Source organism: Brienomyrus brachyistius, chromosome 5, assembly GCF_023856365.1.
Source record: "Brienomyrus brachyistius isolate T26 chromosome 5, BBRACH_0.4, whole genome shotgun sequence".
Classification (NCBI taxonomy): domain Eukaryota; kingdom Metazoa; phylum Chordata; class Actinopteri; order Osteoglossiformes; family Mormyridae; genus Brienomyrus; species Brienomyrus brachyistius.
The window spans coordinates 33,679,538-33,706,311 of record NC_064537.1 but is presented as its reverse complement, the minus strand read 5'-3'; the positions used below and the strand labels follow the sequence as shown (position 1 = coordinate 33,706,311).

The 26,774-nt window shown below is 42.9% G+C and overlaps 1 protein-coding gene across 1 annotated transcript; it reads right to left on the bottom strand.

Annotated features, from left to right (window-relative positions):
• Nucleotides 1–1,323: 1,323 nt before the first annotated feature.
• On the bottom strand, nucleotides 1,324–26,568 carry ace (angiotensin I converting enzyme (peptidyl-dipeptidase A) 1). Its single transcript, XM_049013808.1, has 25 exons — nucleotides 25,869–26,568; nucleotides 21,708–21,878; nucleotides 21,393–21,483; nucleotides 18,936–19,079; nucleotides 18,242–18,433; nucleotides 17,963–18,060; nucleotides 17,410–17,582; nucleotides 17,091–17,314; nucleotides 15,088–15,232; nucleotides 14,846–14,944; nucleotides 14,574–14,696; nucleotides 13,886–14,091; nucleotides 11,884–12,020; nucleotides 11,391–11,549; nucleotides 10,842–10,929; nucleotides 9,869–10,012; nucleotides 9,428–9,619; nucleotides 8,431–8,528; nucleotides 8,167–8,339; nucleotides 7,500–7,723; nucleotides 5,671–5,815; nucleotides 5,491–5,589; nucleotides 4,253–4,375; nucleotides 3,135–3,319; nucleotides 1,324–2,319 (listed from the first exon to the last, which is right to left on the bottom strand). The coding sequence occupies exons 1-25, from the start codon at nucleotides 26,076–26,078 to the stop codon at nucleotides 2,114–2,116; spliced, it is 3,849 nt and encodes a 1,282-aa protein (XP_048869765.1). The 5' UTR covers nucleotides 26,079–26,568; the 3' UTR covers nucleotides 1,324–2,113.
• Nucleotides 26,569–26,774: the final 206 nt, after the last annotated feature.

Genomic DNA, 26,774 nt, shown 5'->3' with positions numbered 1-26,774 from the left:
TAAAAAATATGTTCATTGTTTTCTCCTTGTGCCTTTCTGTAAGTTTTGTGTCATGTACAGTCATGTAAATTAGATTTTTGTCATTGGATACACTTTGGCTACCTTAGGACAGCACCTGGGAATTTGAGTAATTAATTTACAGTCTTATGGCGTTATAGGATTGGCTGGGATTTGGAAGATGAGCCACGCAGTCATTGGCTGACATGCTTTTGGACAGGTTTTGATTTTTAGACTTGTTCTTTTTTCTTCCTGCACTGTAAGAAACAGTAAGTACATTAATGCCTTTGTTACTCCTGCAGTAAAGGGGTTCTCTTCATGATATGCAACAAGATAGGTGTCTGATCAGCAGGGCTAAGGATTCTTAGGCTCTTGGCATGACTATCTGTAATGCACGGTGTCGGAGGCTGAGAGGTTGCACGGGTCCCATTGGTGAAAGGGGCAGCATCAGTAATGATGCTATCGATGGAATATTTTCGAACAAGCAGACCGATTTTCCTCATTAAAGCTCACTGAGGTGTCATCTGTCGACCACAATGATCAAATATACATTGGGAACAATCATACACAAACAAGAATGTAGATTTGGGTATGGATAGTAAGGACATGTCCCTACCAATATTGTACAGCCTTGTACACAAACCAGTACACAATCCTCAGGTCATGACAATCACATCCTGATTGTTGGTGTAGGTAAAACACTGGAGAATCTTACGAGAAAGGGGAGATGGGACAGAGTCATCGTTCAGTTATTTATTTCACAGAAATGTACCATTTATTCTGGTCAGTTTTCTGGTTTGTTGTGCATGAGTAAGAGGACTGGAAGGAGACTCGCTCTCGAGGGTAATCTGTTCTGTGTTGGCCCAGTTGTGTGCTGTGTAGAGTATCATAACTCATGTGACAGAGCCTGGCAGATATGGATGCATGGCCCGTGATCTGGAAATAATCATCGGAGCAGCCAAATTTTAGAACCAATCCCCCCCCCCCCCCCCCCCCCCCCGTCAATGAAGTAACTGATTTACTTTGCATTATGATTACCGAAGACGTTAATAGGCTCATGCCTGTTTTTATTGTTGATGCAGGTCTAATGTTTGTGATACATTACACATAATATCCGGTCCCATACCTTTATTATCATCTGTAGGGGGTACAATAACATTGTAAGCATCCAAGAATATTGTCAAATTGCTGTAACATCGGGTTGAATCCCCAGAACTAGCGTTTTAAAACGTAATTCTGTGATATGCTGTAATACAGTATGTTTGTTAGTGTGTTTGATCGCTTGATGTTGACCTTCTGAATGACATGCAGATAGATCATCTTTTAGATGGGGGGGGGGGCATTGAAACAGGGTTCGGTGAGGAAAATACTTGATGTTTTTGTCATCGTGGGGGAGGGAAACGTGTTAAAAGGTGCAGTGTGTACATACTGTATGTTCTCCTCACATCAAGTTTTATATAAAAAAAACAGACTACTTATATTGTTTTCTTTTATACTGTGCTATTGTAGTATTAATAAAGTAAAAAGTATTAATAAAGTATTTTTAAATGAGCTATTCATGCTAGTGGTTTATTTTTTGGAATCCTTTGAAAATGTCATAAGACAAACACGCTATATAAAAACAGTACTCAGCTGGGTGCATATTTACATATAAATGCAAATCCGAAGACATAGGATCATTCTGAAATGTGTGCACTGTTCAGCTGAGGATGTTTCTTATAAATGCTGGACAGTAAATAGGCAAAGGCATTTGCAGTATTATGCCATTGAAATGTACATCAAGATCTGTGGGCACTTATGCAGTATCACAAACAAGTATCACCAAAGCCCCATATTCATAACTGACTCAGACACATATTTAGGTTTTTATTCTATAAAGGCACAAGATTTTTTTAACAGAATTTTTAAAAACGGTCAAAATTTTTTTGACTTCACACACAAACATTTGTATTTTAAATCATTCATATATAACAAATAAATTATAAAAAACAGCTTATTTGCATAGTCAAAATGTTTTGACCTGAATTTATAAAGAACATTCAACAATTATATGTGACATTCAACAACGAAGCAGATGGAACCAAACATTTACAGGGGATGCTGGGGAACCAGAGGCCTACAGTTGATTGCCTAAGTCTGTTGAGTGCAGCTTGTTCACAGAGCCAGATTTCTCTGACTTCCTAGCTCTACTGTACTTGTATCCCAGGAAGATGGTGCAGAGGAGGAGAACCAGTCCGAGGACTAGGAGAACCCACTGCCCTGCCATGGCTGACGCACTTTCCACGTCCAACCCGAGGAAGTCCACCTTCATTCCCTCAGCTCCTGTGAACGGACATTGAGACTGGGCTATGAGGACAGGCGGTAACATGACCCAATTTGAGGTCAACAGGCTGAAAGAAAACACCACTGTCCTTCATATTCAGAGCCCATTTTGCAGAATGAATGAGGAATGCTCCATTTTGCTGTACATCATACATGCTTTGCCCTTTAGGTGTGATAGCAAATGCGTGTCACAATGCATAAAATCCTAGGTAAAAATTCCTTTTTTTTTTCACCGAGAGTGGGGAAGGAATACATTTTGTCATCCATCCATCCATTTTCCAAACTGCTTTTTCCTACTTGGTCGCAGGGGGTCCGGAGCCTATCCCGGAAGCAATGGGCACGAGGCAGGGAACAACCCAGGATGGGGGGCCAGCCCATCGCAGGGCACACTCACACACCATGCACTCACACATACACACCTATGGGCAATTTAGCAACTCCAATTAGCCTCAGCATGTTTTTGGACTGTGAGGGGAAACCGGAGTACCTGGAGGAAACCCCACGACGACATGAGGAGAACATGCAACATGCATGGGGGGGGGGGGGGGCGAGAAACATACTGATCAGCCTCCCCCTGGTCGATTTTGCTAACCCAGGGGGTAGGGTTCACACTCATGATTTTACTAGTGTTCTATATGGTGTAGTCCAGAAGTTATAAATCCAGATCAAGAGATTAGTTTCTACTAACCACTTGAGTACTCCGTCTCTGTGACCCTTTATGCCCAACTGGTTGGTATAAACAAAATCCTGATCTGGATTTGCAGTTTCTGGATGAGAAATGTCCAACACTGTCAATACACCCGCTTCAACCTTACCGCCAGGCCTCCAGTCATAGTCGGGCCAGCCTCGGACTTCGCCATTTTTGTTGTTTTCCTCCTCCAGCCAGCTGATGAGCGGCTGGAAGTACTCAATCAGGGGCAGGGCAGACATGTTCGGCTGCCCTGTGATCAACGCCATCGCCTCAGGCCACGGCTTACTGAAGCCGAGCTTCATGACATCCCTGCAGGAAAAGCTCCACGTTAGAACCTTCTCCCATAGCCAATCCACAGTCTGACACCCAATGAAGCTGTTTCACTTAATAAAATTATTTCCAAAAGTTATATGATTGGGACAGTGTGACTTTGCACTTAACCATCTCTCCTATTTGACTATCCCTGCGGACTTGGCACTTAACCATCTCTGGCACTTAACCATCTCTCCTATTTGATTCTCCCTGCCGGCCCCTGGAGGATGGGCTCCCCCCTTTGAGTCTGGTTAGGGTTAGGGCTTCCTCTGCTGCCCCCTGGAGGATGGGCTCCCCCTTTGAGTCTGGTTAGGGTTAGGGATTCCTCTTTGAGTCCCTCCCATGGTTTCTTCCTTCTAGGGAGTTTTTCCTTGCCACTGTCGCCTATGGCTTACTCACTGGGGGCTTTGGGTGAGGATGCTGTAAAGCGCTTTGAGACGATGTAATGTTGTGATAATGCGATATACAAAAATACATTTGTTGTTGTTTTTTCCAGCATGTAAATGCAGTACTTTGATGAACATTATTTTAATGTCCTAACACTGAATCCTTGTATATATTCTATTCTGCTACATTCTACCTGGACTTTTTGAGACAGTATAGATCAGAGGTCTCCAACTCTGGTCCTGGAGATCTACTCTCTAGTAGGTTCTGTATTCTACCCGGCTTCTGATGAACCACACCTGTTCCTTGTATTTATCTGAGTACAGGTATGGCTCATCAGAAACCAGGTATGTTAGAAAGCCTATGGGAGAGTATCTCTCTAGGACCAAAACTGGAGATACCTAATATAAATTGTCATACAATTCCGTGAAATTGCTTCCCTGTAAAATGCCCCATGGAAGTATCACAGAATGTCATGGGTGTTCATTTAGTGTTCGTGTTACTTTTTTGATGGTGCATTGTCATGTGATGAGTCGAGATCCTCACCCCAACAGCTTTCCAGCGGCCTTCGACTCATAGATGTCACAGGTGTGGAGGGGGCCTACTTGGTTGGCAGCCTTGCACAAAGCCTGGTGGAACTGGAACTGGATGACGAAGCTCACAAAGTACCTATTTATCATTGCAGAGTAATCATTTCTCCTGCCCATCTCCCAGCCTGGCACTCAAATTCATTACTGCTTTTAAGGAGTGAATAATTCAAGCAAAAATTCAACAGTCAAAATCACACTCGTATGTTTACAAAAATATGTTTTTTGTCCATACAGTATATATGCCTGACACAGACAGTAATTTAAATCTGTGGTAAGACTAATAAACCTAACAGACCACCCCCCCCATTTAAAACATGCAATTACAATATCAAGCAATTTTTCTTGTCATGAATTACTCAAGTACTGGAAACCCCTAAACCCTAATAGAAAGTTTTAGTTTGGAGAATGAAATGTGACTCAAAATTAAATCAGTAATTAAAGAAACAAGTAAATAAATAAACAAACGAGATAAATCATTCTTTGGCATAAACAAACAAATTGCTGGTAGAAATGAAAAAATCATTGCGCAAATAAATGAATAATTAAATCTGTAGAATAAGTAGAATAAGTAAATGCGAACTAATTCCAGTAGATGGCACTCTGTGCTCCTGAGATTCAGTTTACTGCTAGAGTATGGCGGCACACCAAATTGTCTGGAAGCCCATTGAAGTTTTGGCTATCAAATTTAATTTTTCTCTAGTAAAAATCGTATATTATAGATATCTATAATTATTTTTATTTTTTTTGTAAAAACTCCATCAATCTGGAAATGAATAAATGAATCAACAAATAAATCTTTGGCATAAATAAATCTTCTTATATATATATTTGTTATTCATGGCAAGGATTTATGTGCTTATTCATTTATTTTTGTTTATTTCTACCAACAATTTGTTTGTTTGTTTGTTTGTTTATAGCAACAATTCATTCATTTGGTTGATTTCTTTCTTTTTTTTTTAAGTCACGCTTCATTCTCCGTACTTTAGTGCTAAATAACAGGAAAGGTCACAGCGATTTGTACAGTTGACTTTCTGAATGATTCAGTCATTTTCAACTGACTTATGAATAAAAATTAACTGAGTTATAAGCTTCCATTTATGGTTAACTGCCACTATAACATGCTGCATTTTTGTCAGCTTCTGCTTATGTTATTTGCATATATCTTACATTATGGCCGTAACAATGACCTCATACCTGACATAGGGGACGTTAGCAGGGATATGGAATTTTGCTCCTGGGTCAAAGTCCTCTTCAGTGCGGAGTACGGGGGGGCACAGTCCCTGGTACTTCAATCTGGAAAGAGAGACCCAGTGACGGTCAGCACTCTGTCCGCCAGAGTCGCGGGGATGTTTTTGTGAGAGAATGACTTCTCACCTGAGGGTCCACCACTCTTTGTTGTACTCTTTGTCAGAGATCCGTCCATCAAATACCTTCCACCGCCACTGATCCATCAGGTAGCCGAAAGGGAGGAAGGCGATTTTGTCCAGCGCGATGCTCATCAAGTAGTTAATGTCACTCTCTGTTTAACAACCACACGCAATTAAACTTGACTATAGTTATTTGACATTTAGCATGAAAATGCCCCACTGATAAAACTGAATTTATGTTTAAAGGTATTTTTAAGACCAGCATTGTGTGCCTTGCTTGCAGTTTAAAGCTGAGAGAATAGTGAAGATAAACCTTAATGAAAGTCAGATCTCTGTTGGTGCGTTAAGCCTGTGATTTTCAGCCACTGTGCCGTTGCGCACTTGTGAGCCGTGAGAGATTGTAAGGTGTACCGTGGGAAATTATCCAATTTCACTTAATTGGTCTAAAAACTTTCATGAAAATTAATTATTATAATACTCCCATTTTCCACGACATATCTGTGTGAGCTGAGCTTTTCAAGCCTGACTCATATAAAAACTAAAAACAGAGAGAGACTGAGAGCTGTTGAGGAGGAGCTTCGTGTGTCTGTCTTCAATTCCTGCCAGGATATCAGCTTTGTGTTCATCCAAGGCTCAGGTTTCACACTGAGCGAGTATGAATAAACTGAGAGAATATTTTGTCATTACTACAGAGTGTCATTTTGTAACATTTTTGGTTGGGGGGGGTGTGCAGTGGGATTTTTTCAATGGAAAAAAATGTGCCGTGGCCCGAAAGAAGGTTGAAATACACTACATTAAGCAAGGCCTTTAATCCCCAGATATTCTCCAGAGGCACGAGATAAATGACCTGATCCTGCATTGCGACCCCAAGCTTTGCTGTCAACTGTATTTCCATATTGCCATGTTGAATATATTGAATTCAGGTGTTCCAATCACTTCCATAGCCACAGGTGCATTAAATCCAGCACCTAGGCATGCAGACTGCTTCTACCAACATTTGTGAACGAATGGGTCACTCTCAGGAGCTCCGTGAATTCAAGCGTGTTACCGTGATAGGATGCCACCTGTGCAATAAGTCCATTCGTGAAACTTCCCTGCTATATTCCACAGTCAATTGTTATTGGTATTTTGACAAACTGGAAGCAATTGGAAACAACAGCAACTCAGCCAATCACAGAGCGGGGAGAACATATGCTGAGGCACCTCCAAAATTGTATGAGTAGAGAACTTCATGGAATGGGTTTGATCACCAAGTGTGATGCAAAGCGTCGGATGTAGTGGTGTAAAGCACGCCACCACTGGACTCTAGATAGCAGGGGAGACGTGTTCTCTGGAGTGATGAATCTCGCTTCTCTGTCTGGCAGTCCGATGGACAAGTGAAGGAACTTACTGGCCTGCACAGACCCCTGACCTCAACCCGACAGAACACCTTTGGGATGGATTAGAGCAGAGACTGAGAGCCAGGCCTTCTCATCCAACATCAGTGCCTGACCTCACAAATGCTCCCTGGAGGAATGGTCAACGATTCCCATAAACACACTCCTAAACCTTGTGGACAGTCTTCCCAGAAGAGTTGAAGCTGTTACAGCTGCAAAGGGTGGGCCAACTCCATATTAAAGCCTATGTATTGAGAATGGGATGTCATTAAAGCTCATGTGTGTGTAAAGGCAGGTGTCCCCATACATTTGGCAATATAATGTATATGTGTGTATTTGTCTCAAAGGAGCAAGAGGGGACATGTGAAAAAAGTGTATAAAGGTGCCTGTCTCCATACCAAATAAAGCATAATTTTATTTCAATTCATATCAGTTTTAAAACATGCCTTGAAGAACTTACCTTTGTTGGTCTCTGCTTTGTCCAGTAGTCCAATGGTTTTCAGGTGCTTTGGAGTGGAGACTGATAAGGCCATCACGTCGCCAATAGCTTCATGGAAGCCTGGGTTGGCCCCATCCCTGAAGGAGATTGGCTGGTCTTTGTACTGCAGGAAGTACTGGACATGGCCCATTTCATGGTGCACTGTGATGAGTTCGTCCATGGTCACCACGGTGCACTGTTTTACCCTACACACAGAAAAAATAAATAAATAACACTGCCTACAAAAGGAAAATGCTTTATTTTTGAAATTGCATAATATATGTTATCAGTTTTACAAAATTCTGATTTTATTCAGGAAACACTGTTGGGAACCCTGCTTGGGGGTTTGAAAAAATGCAAGGTGTTTTATTGCTACTTAGACCATTAACCTTTACAAACGGTTCTGGTTGAATACTTTAAAATAGCGTTTCTTGACCCGGTCCTCGGGGACCCCCAGATGGTCCGTGAAACAAAATTGCGGAGCAGGGAGGGAGTGAAAATGTGGACTATCTGGGAGGGAGCTGGAAAGGAACGAAAATTTGTACAAGCTAGGAGCTGGAAGGGAGCAAAAACATGGGCCGCCTGGGGGCCCCGAGGACTGTGTTGAGAAACGCTGCTTTAATGTAAGAGACTGCACTTCATCCCTGACCTGAAGTCCTTGCGGTTGTAGAAGTCCCAGGCGGAAGCGTGGCACACCACTTTGCGGCCGTCCGTGGGCTTCTCCAGCATGGACTTCTCCCAGAACTCAGGGGGCATAGGCAGCAAACCCAGGGAGGTGAAGAAGTTGTCAGACTCTTCAAACATCCTCTTAGCATTCCATTTCTGGAAAGGAAAAAAAATCATTCAAAAATTTAATTGAAATACGAATTGAAAACAGACTTGGACACTATTGCGGTTTTCTCAACTGACTCGCCTGGGCTATCATTGCAGGTGTGGCATCCACTTGAGCCGCATCTGGGTAAGGAATCACCAAATCCATGATCGCAGACCAAGTCTGGGCCCACATGTTACCTGTTGGAAAAATAAAGGCAGACTTTAGTTTGCTACAGCATAACTGATCCGGGACAGACAGTCTGTAGATGTAAGAGTTTTTGCATGTCACTCAGTTATAACATCCTTCCAGCCTGCCCACCCTCGTCACCGTCACGTCTCTTCTGCCTGCCCTGCTGCTGTATCACTGTTCATCCTGCCATGAGAAGCAGCACCATCCCTGCCCCCATTATTGAGACTGAAATTTAAAAATTTGGACAATGTGAATTAGATCTTTGCCATCTGATTCATTTGGCTTCCTCTGCTGCCCCCTGGAGGATGGGCAGCCCCTTTGGGTCTGGTTCCTCCCAAGGTTTCTTCCTTCTAGGGAGTTTTTCCTTGCCACTGTCGCCTCTGGCTTGCTCTCTGGGGGCTTTGGGCAGGGATAATGAAAAGCGCTTGTTGTGAAAATGAAGAATGTGAATGAAGCTGAACTGGATGATTCCAGCAGGCTGGTACAGACAGCAGGGCTTTTAGTCTCATATGTTTCAATGATGCAGGTTAGATTCCAGGCAGCAGCTGTGTGTGTGGTCATGTATTACATTGCATATTACATTGTGGGGAACAAAGTGATATTAACCTATTTTGACCATATGGGGACATTTTTTCATCCCCAGGAGTGGAAACTCTGTTTTATTAAAAAAAAAAAAAAAATAATAAATATATATATATATATATATATATATATATATATATATATATATATATATGACTGCAAAAAAAAAAAAAAAATCCCCATAATTTTGTATTTTGTTTCATTTCTTACGGTTAAATTTAGGGCTGTCCCATACCTATTGCCCTGTGTTTCCGGGGACAGGCTTGCCGTGATGCTCACTATGGAAGACGGATGGATCAGATGTGATTTGAATTCGTTTTCTTACCCAAGAGGTGAGCCGGAATGGGTCCCTTCAAGTTGATCCGATTGCCTCCATACTTTTTATAGAGGGCTCGGCGGACATAAGCGTGTAGGTTGAGGTAGAGGGGCTCCAGTTCCTTCCAGAGGCGCTCAAGGTCTTGTTCGAATGTGGGCGTCTCATACAGAGAGCGCCAGAAGGCCCCATTGTCAGAGTGACCTGTCACACCGAGCGAGCAAAGTGAGCAGGAGCTCTGAAACCACCCATAGAGTTCAAATCATGACGGTGACAATGACGATGATGCTTCTTAGTTCTTGAAGAGGAGTTTCTGATACATCAGCAAGGTTGAAACCCCCCAAAGAACATTTTGATCTACTGTACTTCCGCCTAGTTGTGGCAGCCCACCTTCCACCCGCCAGCCCCCACCCAGCTTACGGTGCCCCGGCTGATGTTTTTGTAGGGCCTCACCGTTCAGCACGGCAGCCTTATTGGCCAGCTGCACGTATCTCTTGTAGTCGTCGCGGATCAATTTGCCTGAAGCATCACGCCAGCCCTGCCAGGCGAATAGCAGCTCGTCATAGTCCCTGGATTCCGCCATTATCTTGGTAAGGTCTACAGAAACAGTACAGATGTACAAATATGACCATGGGCCACTGAAAAATGCAATCAGGTTTAAGATGCACATTCCGCTGAATTTTATTCAGGAAAAATTGACGTTTAAGGAAAAGGAATTTTTGTAATGTCCATATTTTCAAAAATAAATAAGCACGGAAAAACCACAAACAGCTTTTTAAATGTATGATACACCAATGATTTTGGATGGCTACACTAAACATGTCACGAGATAAATAATGTGAGACCAGATTTGGGTCAAAAGGGTCAAAATTTAACCAAATTTCAGCACCTTCCTGAACAGCTGGCTTGGGCTGGGTTTGAAGTTGTATAACACTGGGCATAGTACATGATACACTGCAAGCAGAGGTGGATAGTTCAGGATCAGAAAATCCAGACCAAGATCTTGTTTCAACAACCAGTTGAGTATAAACACAATCACAGTCCCAGAGTACTCAACTGATTGGTTGGAACAAAATCTTGGTCTAGATTTTTTGATCCTGAACTCTCCACCTCTTACCGCAAGCAACTTTTTCTCATCACTTACAGTAAGTGTAAACTCTTTACATGTACTTCATGTGAGTAAAAAAAAAAACTGAGCAGTTTGAGAGCAAGAAAAAGTCCATAAGGTATGCTTAACCCATCTCTGGGTCTGCCCGTCATAGCCTAATATGTAAAGGCCATATTTTATACTCCTCTGCTGTACTGCAGACAAGCCATATAGTTAATGACTGACCCTCATTCCACACCCATCCAGCGAAGTAAGTGAGGAACCTGACCAACCCATAGTTTCATTTCAAGGTGTCTCCCATTTGTCTGCCGAACTCACCAGGGTCTAGAGGGAGGCAAGTTCCACCTTCCCTGCAGACTTCAGCTACGCTGTACTTAGTTTCCATAGTTGCCAGCAAGTTGTTGTACTGGAAAAAAAATTAAGGTTTTTAAACGACACTTGTAATCAATTAAATTCATATGTACAGGGATACACATAACTGGAACTCAAGTACGCATTCACTTTTAAAAATGATATGTGCAACAATTGATTGTTGTAACAGTGCAATTGCGTTTGCACTGATATGATAAGAATTTAACCTTTACATGTGAATCCGTACTTTATTTGCGGTATAAATGTTAAAATTCACGGTAATTTCCTGTCATAGCAGCAAAACTGCACATAAAACACATACGTATTTGCGCTGTTGCAACAAATGATTGTCACATGTATTGCTTTTAAAGGTGAATGTGTCCTTGCATATCAGTTATGTGTATTGCTGCAAACGAATTATTTTGTAAGGAAGCTGAGATAACATTTAATTTCGAATAATATCTTGTTTTGCTTATTTCTCCTAATGTGCAGGGTGCAACACCATCATGCACTCACCTCCTTTAGCTCCTGTTGTGGAAGCCCCGCCCTTTCTATGTCACTTAGCTTCTTCAGGATACGCTTCACTGACAGATCCTGGAAGTCTGTGGGGTCATACTTGCGTGCCTCCAGTCCGTAGGTCAACGTGTGGTTGGACATTTCCAAGTTCTTCTCCAGCTGTATTGAAAGTAACATGAAAAATACACCTTAAAGCACAAAAAAACCTACTCAAGACAGGTCAGGTTTCCCATTCATTCCTAATGAGGCCTTTGTAATGCATTCCTCCTTGTCAGTACAATGTGGTACTTTATATTCATAGCAGTATTAAACTGGACTGCTCAGCAACAGCTGCCATATTTCAAAATGCATTGGACCATTTTGATTTCAATTACACCTCAATAATCCCTCATGGTTAAAGTTTAATGCTTTCTGTGCAAACGTGACTGAACTTCAAGAAAACAAAAGTAGGGATCACATGGGACCCAGTGGAGATGGATGGTCTGGTCATTACCATCGTCTGCTTGTTCTGCTCATTTATGTCGGTGTTGTAGGCCCAAGATGCCTCAGTATAGGCGTTCCATACAGTCTCTGCAGTACTGTTGAATTCAGCAAGGAATGTCTTGGCTTGGTTTTCATCTGAAATCTTATCTGAAGGAGCATAAGCATGAAGTACTTACTGAAGGCAAAAGAATGATTTCAATAGTGCTCTGTGATGAGAAGCCCGTTTGCCTTACCATACATCTTTCCATGTTTAATCAGTGAATGTAATGTACCGTGTATGTGATATAAATATCTGATGAACCAAATTAATTCACTCGGAATTTTTCATATCATTCTGAAGTTGTCATTCTGATATTGATGCTCACTGAGAAGACATTATTCATTAGTTTGAAATCCTATTATTCAAGCACCTATAAATTGCATTTGTTAAATTAAGAAAAACAATAAACATAATCAACGTAATTGTGGGGGTTTCCTCCTAAGACACTCTGAGGCTAATTGTTGTTATTAAATTGCCCATAGGTGTGAATGGTGTGTGAGTGAATGGTGTGTGAGTGTGCCCTGTGATAGGCTGCCCCCCATCATGGGTTGTTCCCCACCTAGTGCCCATTGATTCCGGGATAGGCTCCGGACCCCCCGCGACCCAATAGGATGAGCGGTTTGGAAAATGGATGGATGGATGGATGTACATGAACAGTCTCCAAACTGTTCTATATGACAATGAGTACTTTACTTTGAAAAATTACATTTATAATTATATACTGTAAGTATGTGCAACATACATACATCCATCCACCCGTGTATGCATTCACCCACGCACCCACCCGTCCATGCATATAAACATCCACCCGTCCATGCATTCACCCACGCACCCACCCATCCATGCATATAAACATCCACCCGTCCATGCATTCACCCACGCACCCACCCGTCCATGCATATAAACATCCACCCGTCCATGCATTCACCCACGCACCCACCCGTCCATGCATATAAACATCCACCCGTCCATGCATATAAACATCCACCCGTCCATGCATTCACCCACGCACCCACCCATCCATGCATATAAACATCCACCCGTCCATGCATACATCCATCTACCCATCCATGCATATAAACATCCACCCGTCCATGCATTCACCCACGCACCCACCCGTCCATCCATATAAACATCCACTCGTCCATGCATACATCCATCTACCCATCCATGCATATAAACATCCACCCGTCCATGCATACATCCATCTACCCATCCATGCATATAAACATCCACCCGTCCATGCATTCACCCACGCACCCACCCGTCCATGCATATAAACATCCACCCGTCCATGCATTCACCCACGCACCCACCCATCCATGCATATAAACATCCACCCGTCCATGCATACATCCATCTACCCATCCATGCATGCATTTCTGTACCCACTTGTCCTATGCAAGTTGGTCCCTGTGAGTTGTAGGGGTCCAGAGCCAATCCCAGAAGGTATACGTGCAAGGCAGGGAATAATCCAGGATGTGACACAAAGCCATCACAGGCTGCTCTCATACACTACTCACACACAAATTTGTGACCCATCACCACGAAATGAGTCTTATGGGTGTATTTCTACCAGTGTGACTTAAGACTCATTTCGTGGTGATGGGTCACATTTGCACCTATTGGCAATTTGTTGTGATTTTGCTATTTTGTGATTGGTCATTCGCTAATATGTTTTGAGGTTCGGAGGTTCATAGCCCCACTCTTTGGTTTCTATAACATATATTTATCTTATTTTCATGAAATTAACTTTGGCTCCTTTTAAAAAAAAATTAAACATCATCAATTAAAATCTTTCTACCATTCATACTATGGATATAATACGTTTACCAGGAGTTAAAATGGTGTTGGACTCCCATGGGATAAACAAGAGAAAGATATAGATGTCTTTATACAGTACATGTGATGATGGTGCTCAGAAATTCAAAGAAATGTCATCAACAGAGCCAGGCCTGTGTCAGCAACTCACTGATGTCCCCAGGGTAACCCTCTGGGACGGGTGGCCTCCAGTCAAAATCAGGCCAGCCCAGTGTTTCATTCTTGTTCTGCTCTTGTAGCCACTTGATCACGGGTTCGAAATACTTCATTAGAGCACCGGCATCCATCTTGTTTGTCCCGACTGCATCCATCAAAATTTCAGGCCACGGCCTGGAAGAACCTGCACTCAAGACCTTCCTGTGTCAAATGAGACAAGAGCAGAGCTCACTGCATCTCCAGAAGCCACAGATTTCTGCTAAACGGTATCTAAATGCTACAGAAGAATTAAGAATCATTTGCACTGAATTTAGCGCAGAAGGGCCCGTTCACCCGGACTACACGAAGGCTAGAATGGAATGAGCGAAACTTAACCCATATTCAAGAAACACTTTAGTGAGATAGGCAAGAAACAAAAAAATAAATTACAATTTACCAATTTTTACAGTATTTTACATTTTCGAGACTTAAGAAGTCAAGAATTCTGGCATCAGGCTATGGCAGCATCTAGGACCCGCCCATGCAGTCTTTAAACCTTCCGCTAAGATTCATGCTTCAACCTTCATTTTACAAATGAATTTCCTTCAACCTGCTACGTTGTTAAATTACTAAACAGTCAATGTGGAAGCGTCCACTGGCAATATGAACAGTAATCCCCATCTCGACTCGTGCGTTGCACGTACTGCAGAATGCTCCCCGCCTCCTTGGACTTGTAGATATCACAACGGTGCAGTGGGCCCACATGATTGGCTGCTTGGCAGAGCTTCTCATGGAACTGAAACTGCAGGATAAAGCTGACAAAGTATCTGTGGGGGAGGAAGGAAGACACGTTGGACAGGCACTTTGCTCCACAACCGACATGACAGAGCCCTAACCATTCTATTCAAGTCAAGCCCAAGCTAGTATCTGATAACATCTGTCACATGGACAGGCTGCACTCCCTGAGCAGACATACCTGATGTACGGTGTGTTTCCAGGTATGTGATATTTTGCTGCTGCATCAAACTGACTCTCTGTGCGTTTGGTAGGAGGACAGACCCCCTGGTACTTAGTCCTGGGACAATAAATAAAAATGACTGCAGTCAGGATATCACACAGTCCTTTGAACACCCACACTGAACTTTGAATTTTTCAGAATGACAGCTACAGTGCAGTGCTATGGTTTATGGGATGTTACTTCTTTGCTGGAGACACTACCTTAGATACCACCAATCTGCATTGTAACGATCCGGAGGGGTCTTTCCACTGAACACCCCCCACCGCCACTGATCAATAAGATACCCAAAGGGCAGGAAAGCAATCTTCTCTAGAGCCATCTTTAGGAGGTAGTTAATGTCACTCTCTGCAAAGGAAGCCCAAGTGTAAGTCAAATGAGTAACAACTGAAGAGCAACTGCTGAAAGATAAGGGAGGGACGGCGTGCTAACATGAAAATAAAACACGTTTGTTTTACAGTAAGCAAAAATTAGTCATTAACGGACCTGTGAGTGAGAGCTAAATGCGATAAGTAACAGTTAAGGATAAACTTTATTAACTGCAGAGATTATTAGCAACAAATCAGAGGACAAAAGTACAGTCTCAAGTTCGAAATTCAAACATAAATCTGCCATTTCCAGTAAGGGGCTGCTTTCTTAGACATACCTAGTTAGCTAGTACTGGGAAAGACTCACTTTTGCCTCCAGAGCTGCTTCAGGGGGTGACAGTGTGTGCATAGGAGAGCCATTTGCTGCTGTTCTTAAACCTTTATTTTTGACCTTCTGGCCTGCCTGTTAGCTTTAAAAAACACCGGCCATTTTCCCATAACCTCTCTCATTGACGCCGTGCTTTTCATCCAAAGAAATGCTATTGATTGGATGTTTTTTCATAGCATTACATTCTCTGTGAGCTCCACACACCACAGTGTGTTAAAATCCCAGGATGGCGGCTGATTCTGAGATGCCTCAGCCACCATCTCTGGCACCAACAATGTCACTATGGTTAAAAGCACTTCAGTTCCTTAACCACTCTAATGCTTAACTGAACAATGTGTGACCCTTTAGACCCTGTCTAGATCAGGCCCACAGTCAGAAATAAATTTTAGGAAGGGGATCGAACTCCCATATCAATATATATATATATATATATATATATATGTATATATATATAAATATCAATAAATGTCTCATAAATTTTGTTGACAAGGGGCTCAAGCAAATTTCAAGGGGGGTTCAAACTTGTAATTTTACTGGCTAAGTGTATGATTGGTAACAAAGTTTTCTTTTTTGGGGGGGGAGGGGAGGTCAGCATGGTTAGACACTTAGTTCCGAAATGCATCGTTCATTTGATGTGCTTCCAATAAATCAATAATAAAGAATATGCTCGAAAGTGCAGTTTTCTTTATTTAAGTCTTTATTTGACTTGCACCCAAAGATCCAGCTGAATTAAACCCATAGGTGCACTAGTAATCCCAACCTTGAGTATCGCACGTAATTCAGAGAGCCTATATTGCAAAGCTGGTTATGTGTAACGAGATGACCACTTCTACACTCACGCACTCACTATATAGTGTTCGCTACATAGATCACTCACTAGGGGATGAGGGCAGACAGCGGGTGATACACTTCAGACACTAGGCGGATATTACGCTGCTACATAATCATGCACCAGACATTTATCTCTGTCGCATGAACAAACACCAGAACACGGACACCAACTTTGCTATTTTTGGATGAGTACATATTCTAACTGACATATGCCTTCCCGACGTTAAAATAAAAAAAATTCAACAGAACTTCACAACACAAATCTGTGCCCATTTAACATTTTTTTAGAACAAATTTCACTGCACTGTATCCACCTACGCAAGCATGACGGGGTCACATGGTGGGCAAGTGGACATTTCTGACACCTTAGTCGGAATGCTGCTTTGTTACTGACCTTATCAGCCTGCAAATGCAATATTTTAATAACACCCATCTGACCCACAGGTCGACCCGCTCATCACTACTGTCCAAATAATTGCTAATGTGGATTTTTTCTTTAGCAAGCGTCTTGCTAGAATATAAAACATATTTATGATCCACTTGATTTATAATTCCTAATTAAATGCCATCCCTTTTGTAAGCATCTCTCTGGTTTTAGACCCTTATTGTATTCCGTCTGAATATTGAAATGGGGGGGGGGGGGGGTAATGCTAATTATTACTGTACTGCTTTTTTTTACCTTCATCATCTGTCACACTATCCAGCAGGCCGATGATGTTCAGGTGCTTTGGCGTGGACACTGACAGGGACAGCACATCACCAATAGCCTCGTGGAAACCCGGGTTGGCTCCCTTACGGAAGCTGACGGGCTGGTCTTTGTACTGCAGGTAGTACTCAATGTGGCCCATCTCATGGTGCACTGTGAAGAGCTGCTCCATGGTCACTGTGGTGCATTGTTTGATCCTACAGGGTGAGCATGAGCACCACATGGGTCAAATAGCCTTTACACATTCCTGCTTCCCCCTGAGCGACGTAGGACTCCACTTGCTGCTGCTCACCTGAAGTCCCTTCGGTTGTAGAAGTCCCAGGCAGAAGCGTGGCACACCACCTCACGCCCATCTGAGGGCTTCTCCAGCATGGAGCCATCCCAGAACTCCCTGGGCATTTCTTTGAGGCCTAATGATGTGAAGAACTCCTCTGAGACCCTGAACATGTGGGAGGCATTCCAGTTCTGCGAAGACAGAGAGAAAAATATCTTCCTACACATTGCTAGCGATGGAAAGACTACTGCATGCTGAAAATGGCGCGGAGTACCTGAGTGCAACCCAGGCATTCATACATTTTGCTTGGGTTCTCATCTACCTATCTATCTAATAACTATCAAAAATCTGGATGAACGTCAATATAATACAGCCCAATTTACTGTAATAGCACATTTAAAAATAGCTATAAATTGCTTGTTATATAGAAAATATAATAATATCCCAGCTAGCTATTTATTTTACACTTAGACCCTTATGTAGCTGATCATGCGGTTGAAGCTGCTCTTGTCATTACTTGGTGCCGGGGTCTTCCCAGATACAAATTATGCAGAGTCATGAATACACCTACTTGTTGTATCATAGCATCGGTCACATCTACATTGGGTTTTCCAGGGAAGGGGATCATCATATCATAGATGTTGTTCCAAGTCTGCGCCCACATGTTTCCTAAATAAACAAAATGTAGTTTAGAAGGGGACCCATCGCACTGATGCCTCTTTGTACCTTCTCATCGCAATTTACAGTACAACACTGATCTCGAATTCAGTTCTCGTAATCCCAAATTGGTGCATTGATTGGCGTGATTTGTTTCCATCAGGCAGATTACTAGACCTCCGGCATGGCCTACCTAAGAGGTGAGCCGGAATGGGTCCTCTGAGGTTGATGTACTTCGGGCCATACTGAAGGTAAAGCTTGCGGCGAACATAGGCATGCAGATTCAGGTAGAGTGGCTCCAGCTGCTGGTAAAGGTTCTCAAGGTCCTGTTCAAATGTTGGTGTCTCATACCAAGACCGCCAGTAGGCCCCAGTGTCAGCAAAGCCTGACAATAATAGAGTGGAAGAGATAAAAACTTGTGTAGACCTTATATTAAATGCAATGTTATAGGATAAACAGAAGGTATGCTACATGATATAATCACACGCCTGGGGGTCACATTAACAGTATATGTTATTTAAAAATGTAATTATCTGCAATTATGTGAATGTATTACTGCAAGAGTGATGTTAGCACTGTATGTAGTACTACTGCAAGAGTATTGGTATTACTATCATGTCTCTCCTAACCAGAGTTGGGTAATTCAGGTTCAGAGAGTAAAAGTCCAGACCAGGGTTTTGTTTCAACCAACCTTTACTCTGTGACTGTGACTCTTTATGCTCAACTGGTTGGTTGAAACAAAACCTTGGTTTGGACTTTTACTCTCTGGACCCAAATTACCTAACTCTGCTCCTAACTGTCTAATTTTGTGCTCCATCATTTTAACAACAGTTCACTGTTGTTGTTACTTCATACCCGAGAGAGAGTGAGTGCTTTAAAGTTCTTACCATCCATACGGTAGGCATTGTTGCTGAGCTCTACAAACACTGGGTAGAATTCTTTTTGGGGCACCCCAGAGTTGTTGTGCCAACCCTCCCACGCATACAGCAGCTTCTTGTAGCTCCTCGAAGTTGCCATGACCTGGGTCAGCTCTGTGGGAATACGTCATAGGTAGGTGTCACGGTGTCTCAGCCAAAGAATGGCTTTTCTTCCCCCTTCATAAATAAGACTGTTTTTCAACCTGAAGGATGATCCATTTGACTGACACAAAGATGCACACATGCTGTTTGATGTCATCTCTGGTCATTTAAACACATGCGCTCTAATCTGCCTGCAGGACAGTGTCTCATCAGGAAAAGCAGACTCACATCCCGACGTAAAGCCAGTGTCACATCATGAGTAATGCAGGCGCCACACTACATAAAAAGACTCCTGAACCCATATTTACGCACACAAGGTAACAAGGTGACACATGTACTTACCTGGAGATAATTTAAATGATGTTGACTGTATAACTGGCTTCATAAATTTGGGTATGAAGAAAGCTAAATATCCATCCATCCATTTTCCAAACCGCTTATCCTTCTGGGTCGCGGGAAGGCTAAATATGTTAAATGCAATTATTTTTAGGATTGTTCCTATTTCGCAAAAAGACTAAATGCCAGAACTCCAGATGACGTCCAGATAGAACCAAAACTAGACCGGTCACTGTACACACGAAATAAGTTAAGACGATATCAATTTCAACACTGCCAGAAGAGCAAAGCAAGGCTAAAGGAGAGACATCTTAAAATCTAACAGCATCCGATCAGATAATCACATTTTATTTTCCTTCATGGAGTAGCATGTGCAATTAAAAGCTTTCCTTCCACCACACACAACGAACAACACGAGGCCTGTTGTAAATATTCAAGGCAAATATACCTACAACACTGCTGTAATACAATCTCACGATTTTGCCTGTTAAAAAAGTCCAGCAACGTGCGCCGGGTGTGAAAGGCAGCACTGTGCACTAGGCAACCTTGAATTACCCTGCAGTACAATGTACATTGTCAAGGATTGGCCATAGGAAGCAAGACAGAGGCAGAGAAAAAGTTCATTTCTTGTAAAAAGCAATTCCCCAGCAGGGACCGTTGTTTGTTATTATTATCGTTTCATATGCTATGTTGTAGCCGCACCAGTGGCTGGTACTAAGACCCCACGATGGGAAAAGTGAAGCTTTGTTACCCAGCTGGGTGGGAACACTGTGTGCTGTCAGTCATTGACTTTTTTAACCCCAAGGGGTCCAGCAATCTAACCAATGAGAAGCAGCCTTTGACCAGTCAGGGACTGAAAGCACAAGATAATCCCACTGCATTTTCCCAATCAAAGGCCCTGGGGGATTCCCTGTTCACTCTGGTACATTTTCAAAAGAGGAAAAAAAACATGTGCAGTGAATTTATATTTGCAATATTCTGCTCATATGCATTAAATGCAATTGTTTGAATCTATTTGTTTTAAGTAACTTTAGTTTATAGAAAAACAGACTATCATACGAAATCCTAGTAACTGTGTTTTTGTATATTTAGTATGTAATATCCTACATTTTTGCGAAATCTTTGGACATAATTGAATAGCATTAAATATGGTATTAAATATTAAATATTGTTAAAATATTGTACTTAACATAATTCACGACAGAATGTTTCGAAATAATGACCCTTCACAGTGCCTGATGTTCTGTTTGTCTCCTTTATGCTCTCACTCTACATTTCGAATACTTTCTCCTGGGAAACCAAAGTAATTTTCTTTTTCCTGTTTTTTTCTTCACTGTAGATTCAGCTTTCCTGGTCTGCCTGCATTTAAGGGCTTTAAACCCTAATCATCGCTTCTAATCTGCTTCTCCTGCTGTTAGATAGCAGAACCATTCTTCCCCCAGAAGAATCCACTTCACACATATGCCCAAAGAAGGTGGATCATTCCATTGTCATTAATGCATCATTTGAGCAAACATCAGGGCATAGATGCCTCATAAATATTATGATTCACAAAATGTCTTTCTCCTTATTCGGCCCTGATGTGCAGCAGAGTAAACTGCTGAAAATTACTATTACAATAACATCTAACTTTATCCTTAGTTTCCCTCACAAAGACACTGGATTTTCTATACATTTAACGTAAAAGCCCAAGATGTGATATAGTTGTGACACATGTACATACCTGGAGATAACAGACAAGTAATAGCTAGAGAGGAAAATATGGTTTGAATGTGTGCTGTAGTTTCAGATATTGGGTTCAGGGTTATGTCACCAAAAAGTATCCAAAATGTGGACTCATGTGGCAGCGACATTCCATGTTGTCTTCATAATATGATGAGGCTCTGCTAATTTCCTCCGTGGTTTTGCTGCTGCTTGCAGTGAGACGGTAAACCTGCCCTGGTGCAGCTGCAGCAGAAATGCCCGAGCTGCAGGGGGCGCCGTGCTCACCTGGTTCCAGCGACCAGCATTTAGACTCCTCAGATGGGCAGACTTTGGCTGTGGAGTATATGTTGTCCATCTTGCTCAGAATGCTGTTGTACTGAAAAATATCGGCCGGTAATCTGTATATTAACATACGGTAAGCATTGTCTTCTGTGCATGTAATCATATATGTGTCTTAGAAAACAGCACACCCTGTGTAACAGATTTAGAAACAGAAAATTTTGAAAAAGACAAAATTGTGTCACTTCCCCTGGGAATGGATTAGAATGTGTATGAGCAACTTTTGATGTATATGGAATTTTGGTATTTATGCAGACTAACCTGCTCTCTCTCTTCTGGGCGCAGATTAGCAGGTCCCAGAATTCGGATCCCCTGGATAATTTTCTTCAGCTGGGGGTCCTCAAAAGGTGCCATCACAGTGTCATTAAATAGCTCTTTAGCCACCATTCCCCAGGCTTCTGTGAAAGCCTGCTCTTCCAAGGACGCTTCAACCTATGGGAATAGTGCAGGTGGTAATACAAACATACATACCTCACAAGGGAAGCTTTAAAAACACAAATCTGTCATGCTTGTGGCCATAAGTAAGACCAGGGAACTGAATTCAGACTAAGAAATCACTGGTCCATAATAACCAGTATATGAAAATCAAATGAGTTTGTTGTTGTTCCCGCACCTTGGGAGAACCGTATTGTTCATGAAAAATCCCAAAGATATTCAAACAAACCCACCAAATTCATCTTTCCTCATGTATAATCCAACATTGCAAATACTGGGATCATTATCATTATTTGGTGTCAGCACAGGTGCTGAGGAAGACCAGCTGTCAGGTGCAGAGTAAGCAGAACAGAATGAAAGGCCAGGCAGCCCAAGCAGAAATTCCCTTGCAGCACTGTGGCTCCCTCCCTCCGGGCTGCGTAAAAGAGGTGTGTCTGCGCAGAGGATGGCTGAGAGCGCAGCTCAAGGGCTCTGGGCTGCGTAAGAGTTGGTGTGTCTGCACAGCGGGTGGCTGAGAGCACAGCTCAAGGGCTCTGGGCCACAATGCATTTGACTCTTACATCATACTGATTTAACAGGCACAGTAAATGCACCCATTTGCCTTCAGAGTCTAGAAGGGTGAGGTACTGTAATTAAAGGTCTGTGATCTGACGGGCTCAGTGGGCCCTGACAAAGTACTGAGTTTTGGGCCAGGTACGGGACAGTATTTTATGTTCAACTCCAATCTTGGGTTGGTTTTTTATGCATGTTTTTTAATTTCAAGAATAGCTTTTTGCACTTCCTGGGTCCTCTGCTCATTTACACTTTCCATACCACTCCCCAGCACCCATCCGAACCCCCCAGCCCTCCCTTTCTCTCTCATCTACCAGCTACCTAGCAAGCATCCAACGAGGAATGGAAGAAATACAGGAAAATGTCACAAATGTCTCCGTATACAGTATGTGTATGACTAATATTTCCACAGTTCAGGTTTCAGTTCGGTTTCGGGTATTAGATTTGCTAACATTCAGACGAAACTGGGTTTGGTTTTAAGATGTTCGGTGCGGGCCGAGCTCGGGTTTTAATTTCAGGCCCATATCCAACTGTAATACAGCGAGTAACTGGAGAAATGGCAAGGAACTGGTTTAAACTGATCACTTGTGTCCTTATTGAACAGCACCCCATTAATAACGAGGTCTCAGGTGGTACGATCCATCCCTGTGGCCTGGAAATCGTGCCATGGCAATAATTTGGCCTCTCAGATTCTCCAGCCCCTCCATTTGTCACAGTGTGAGGAGGCCCTTGGTGGGCAGTCGTGCGGCTCCTCGACGTGACCCGATAAGGCGGAGGCGGCAGACGGCGTGGGCCTCTGTCAAAGGCGCCCCTAATGCATCTCAGGAACTGCCAATCAGAAAACAGCGCCTGGTGCCCCTTTGCCTGGCAGGTGGACACCTTCTGGACCACGATATGTTTGTTCAGACACCTTATCTGCTCGCTTTCCACCGGTCACACAGGGGAAATGGGAAGTTAGTGACGCATTTTCACAGCAACTCTGACCCCTCTAGCAGCAGAGAAGATAAGAAGGCTACTGTGATGAAAGAGATATATAGGCTACAAGCCTGGATTCTCAAAGTTCTGAGTGATTTTGTTTCCACTTCCTGGCTGTTATCATAGTCGCATTCATCCGATGCAAAGTCATGTTCTAAAGGTGATATAAGAGAATTTTCTTTTCTGGGTTTGCATAAATATTTACTTAGAGGATTAACCATGATCTCCTTGGCATTAATCTTCCTTGGCTATTGTTATTTAATTTTAAATTCATAAAAAGAAAATGCCCTTTCAGGGAGTGGAAGTGTTCATTTGGTGAGTGAAAAAAACACTATGCACAAATGTGTAGTGTAGAGGTGTCACTATTACAAGCTGCATAACAGATCTGCAGCTACCCTATTGTGTCACTTTATAGACCTCTGTTTTTACTCACCGTTCAACACACTGATCATAATGTTGCTTATAACGCTTATCTAAAAAGATGTCTAAGTTGAGGAGACCCAGTTCTTTACAGTCTCCAGATCAGTTGGAGATATACATTTTGTCATACTGATATTTTTTTTTTTTACAGAAAATCGGAATAATCTGACTAGTTAATGGACGTAATATGCTTATTGTGAGACCTTTCAAAACTGACTCCTTGTGGGGCCCAACACAGGATCACATGATACAGTGGAAAGAAAATGGACTGTATTTGGGTACTATAGGCTAGTTTAACAAAATAGTGTGAAGGAATGAAAACAACTGACAGCTGTTTCAGCACAAAAGGAAATATTGTGCATTTTTAAGCTACAACAAAGTACGGACTCAGACGGGGGGGGTCTAGGTGAGTTTCCATGGCCAATGAGTTTTGCATTATATTGTGTATTGTACAGTTTCTTTTGTGTATATGTAGAGTGTATCCTGTTGTATGGTTTTTATATGTACTGTCTGCATTTATTTAATGTACTACACTGCTGATAGGAACTCGTGACCCAGGATTTTCACTCACTAGTTCACTCGTTCTATGTGACAATGAAAGTGATTTGATTTGATTTGAAAATGAGATTCTTCTAGGTCATACAGGGCTGTCAGCGAGGCCCAGGTGAAGCAGGTGTGGCTCATCACCTGACCTCTGTCACCTCAGGGTGTCTCTGCCTTGTGATCTTACACAATTTCTCATTTTTTCTACTTCGGGGCATCATTACTGCTCTGCCCCTTTTACTAGTGAGACACTCAAAGGCTCCCTGAAAGACCCATTTTCAGACCATTAGTCCTTTGACCAAAATCATAGTTCCAGATCCATTGTTTGGCTGCCGCATGGTAAAATGAGTATCTACGGGCCACAGGATAAAAATAGAATTTGATGAATCTTTTAAAATTTAATAAGCAAGAAAAATAGGTTGAATGCTCCATGCAGAGTTCCAGAGGTACTGTCGGAAGTGAAGCAGCATTTCATTTGGAAGCTCTGGCATAATGAATGACTAATGTTTGCATAGACTAATTCCTCAAAAATGTAATTAGATACACCCTTGTTCTGTATGCTTTAGTTTGTCTTTCAAAAAGTAGAAACGACGCTTTATGTAAGAACATTGAAATCCGATACCTAAAATATCTGAGTGCTTGTGTAGTGATTCAGGAGAAGTGAAAGACCCTGACAGAGCACGGCATATTTAAGAGCTGTGCTTCTTGTGTGACAGCTGTGTGACCACTCAGCACTGCTGCCGGTACATCGAGCTAACTCAATGTACGACAATCCTCTTAAGATAGATATCACCTCTTACAGAAAACTCTTACTGTCTGCTGGTCACATTTGTGAGAAGTGATAACATAACGCAGCTTCCAGTGTGCATCGTCGGGGTATTCTGCTGCCCATTACTTGTGTTACATTAGCAATCAGTATTTTGCGAAATCCTTGCGTGTGGTTCAGCCAGCCCAATCAGCTGCGCCCTCAGGTCAGGGCAAGTAATCTTCACCTTTCCCACTAGCTGTGCTGCCTATTCAGAATCCCATATTTACTCAGACACCTACTGGCATCGCACACGAGAAACTTCCCCAGCCATCCAAATCGTAGATGTGCCGTCGCACGTCGTGCCACCTGTCCGCCGTCAGTCACCATTTTCCCTGAGAGTGAGCTTCTGCCGCGCTGCCCGCCGCCTGCCTGAACAAATGCTGCCTGATGCTCACACCTCAGCAGCTGAGATACTATCTGGGGAAGGTTTCAAAGTGCCCAAGCCTCATTACCCTGGGATGAATAGGCTTGGCCGTTTGGAATGTCAGCAGCGGGCTAAAACTGTCACTACGATGCGTGAACCTCAGCGAGCATGATCGGGAAGCCAGCTGTCTGGATCACTGTGTCATTACCTGCTTATCCTCATCTATCAAGTGAGTATAAGCTCATGGAGTAATAGCACAGAGACCAGCTTGTACTGCATATATGTTGGCTTGGCTATGAGGGATCTTCCAAGCTGTGATCCTTACCTGTTTTTTGGAGTTGTAGTCTGTCAGGTTTGTGTTGTAGGTCCAGCTGGCACTAGTGCTGAAGAACAAGACCTCCTCCGCGGTGGTGTTGTATTCATCTGTAAATAGCTTCGCCCCCTCCTCTGTACTGGGGTATGTCCCTGGGGTCCACCCCTCGGGCAAAGCAAGTGTCGCTCCAAGGAGGGTTGCTAACACTGCTAGCCAGAGCATGCTGGCCCAAGGCTGTCCCGCCAGAAAGGCAAAAAAAAGTACTACAAAAACTCAATGAAAAAAAAAGGAGTTTTGCGAAGAGTTGTGCAGCTGAATTGCCCTCTGCTGGCTCCTCTGCTTCCTTCCTTTCCCTGTGTCTCAGAAATGCTGATCAGTCACTGCAAGCTTCTTTTTAAGTGCCAGTTTAACCCAGCCCACAGTCTCTGCAGCCTTCCCCTCACGAGTTTACAGCGTAACCCATGCACATTGTACAGTATGTTTCTCTCCTTCTCTTTCTCTCTGCCTTGCTCTCTCTCGCGCTTTACCTGGCCACCACTCCGCTCCTTCCAGGTTTCTCAGCAGTAGAACAAAAACAGCTTTTCAAACGCTTCTCGTTTGGCTGAGAGCTGAAGCTGTTGCAGAGTAGCGTCACACGCCACCCGGTCGCCAAGGGACCGGCGTCTAGTCCGCCTCACACGCCGCAGGACTGGAGGAGACGAACAAGACAGAACCGGTGTGAAAAAGAAGGATCAGAGGGTGAGGGGAGATTGAGGGAGGGGAGGGAGAGAGAGACGGAGGGAGAGAAAGAAAGAGAGAGGTAATTTGTGGGAGAGGGGCTTCAGAGGAACAAAAGTAAACGAGCCTGACATCTATCTTTCACCCTTATAATTCTCAGTCCAGAACTCCTTGAATTTTTCGTGCATTTTTAATTAATCA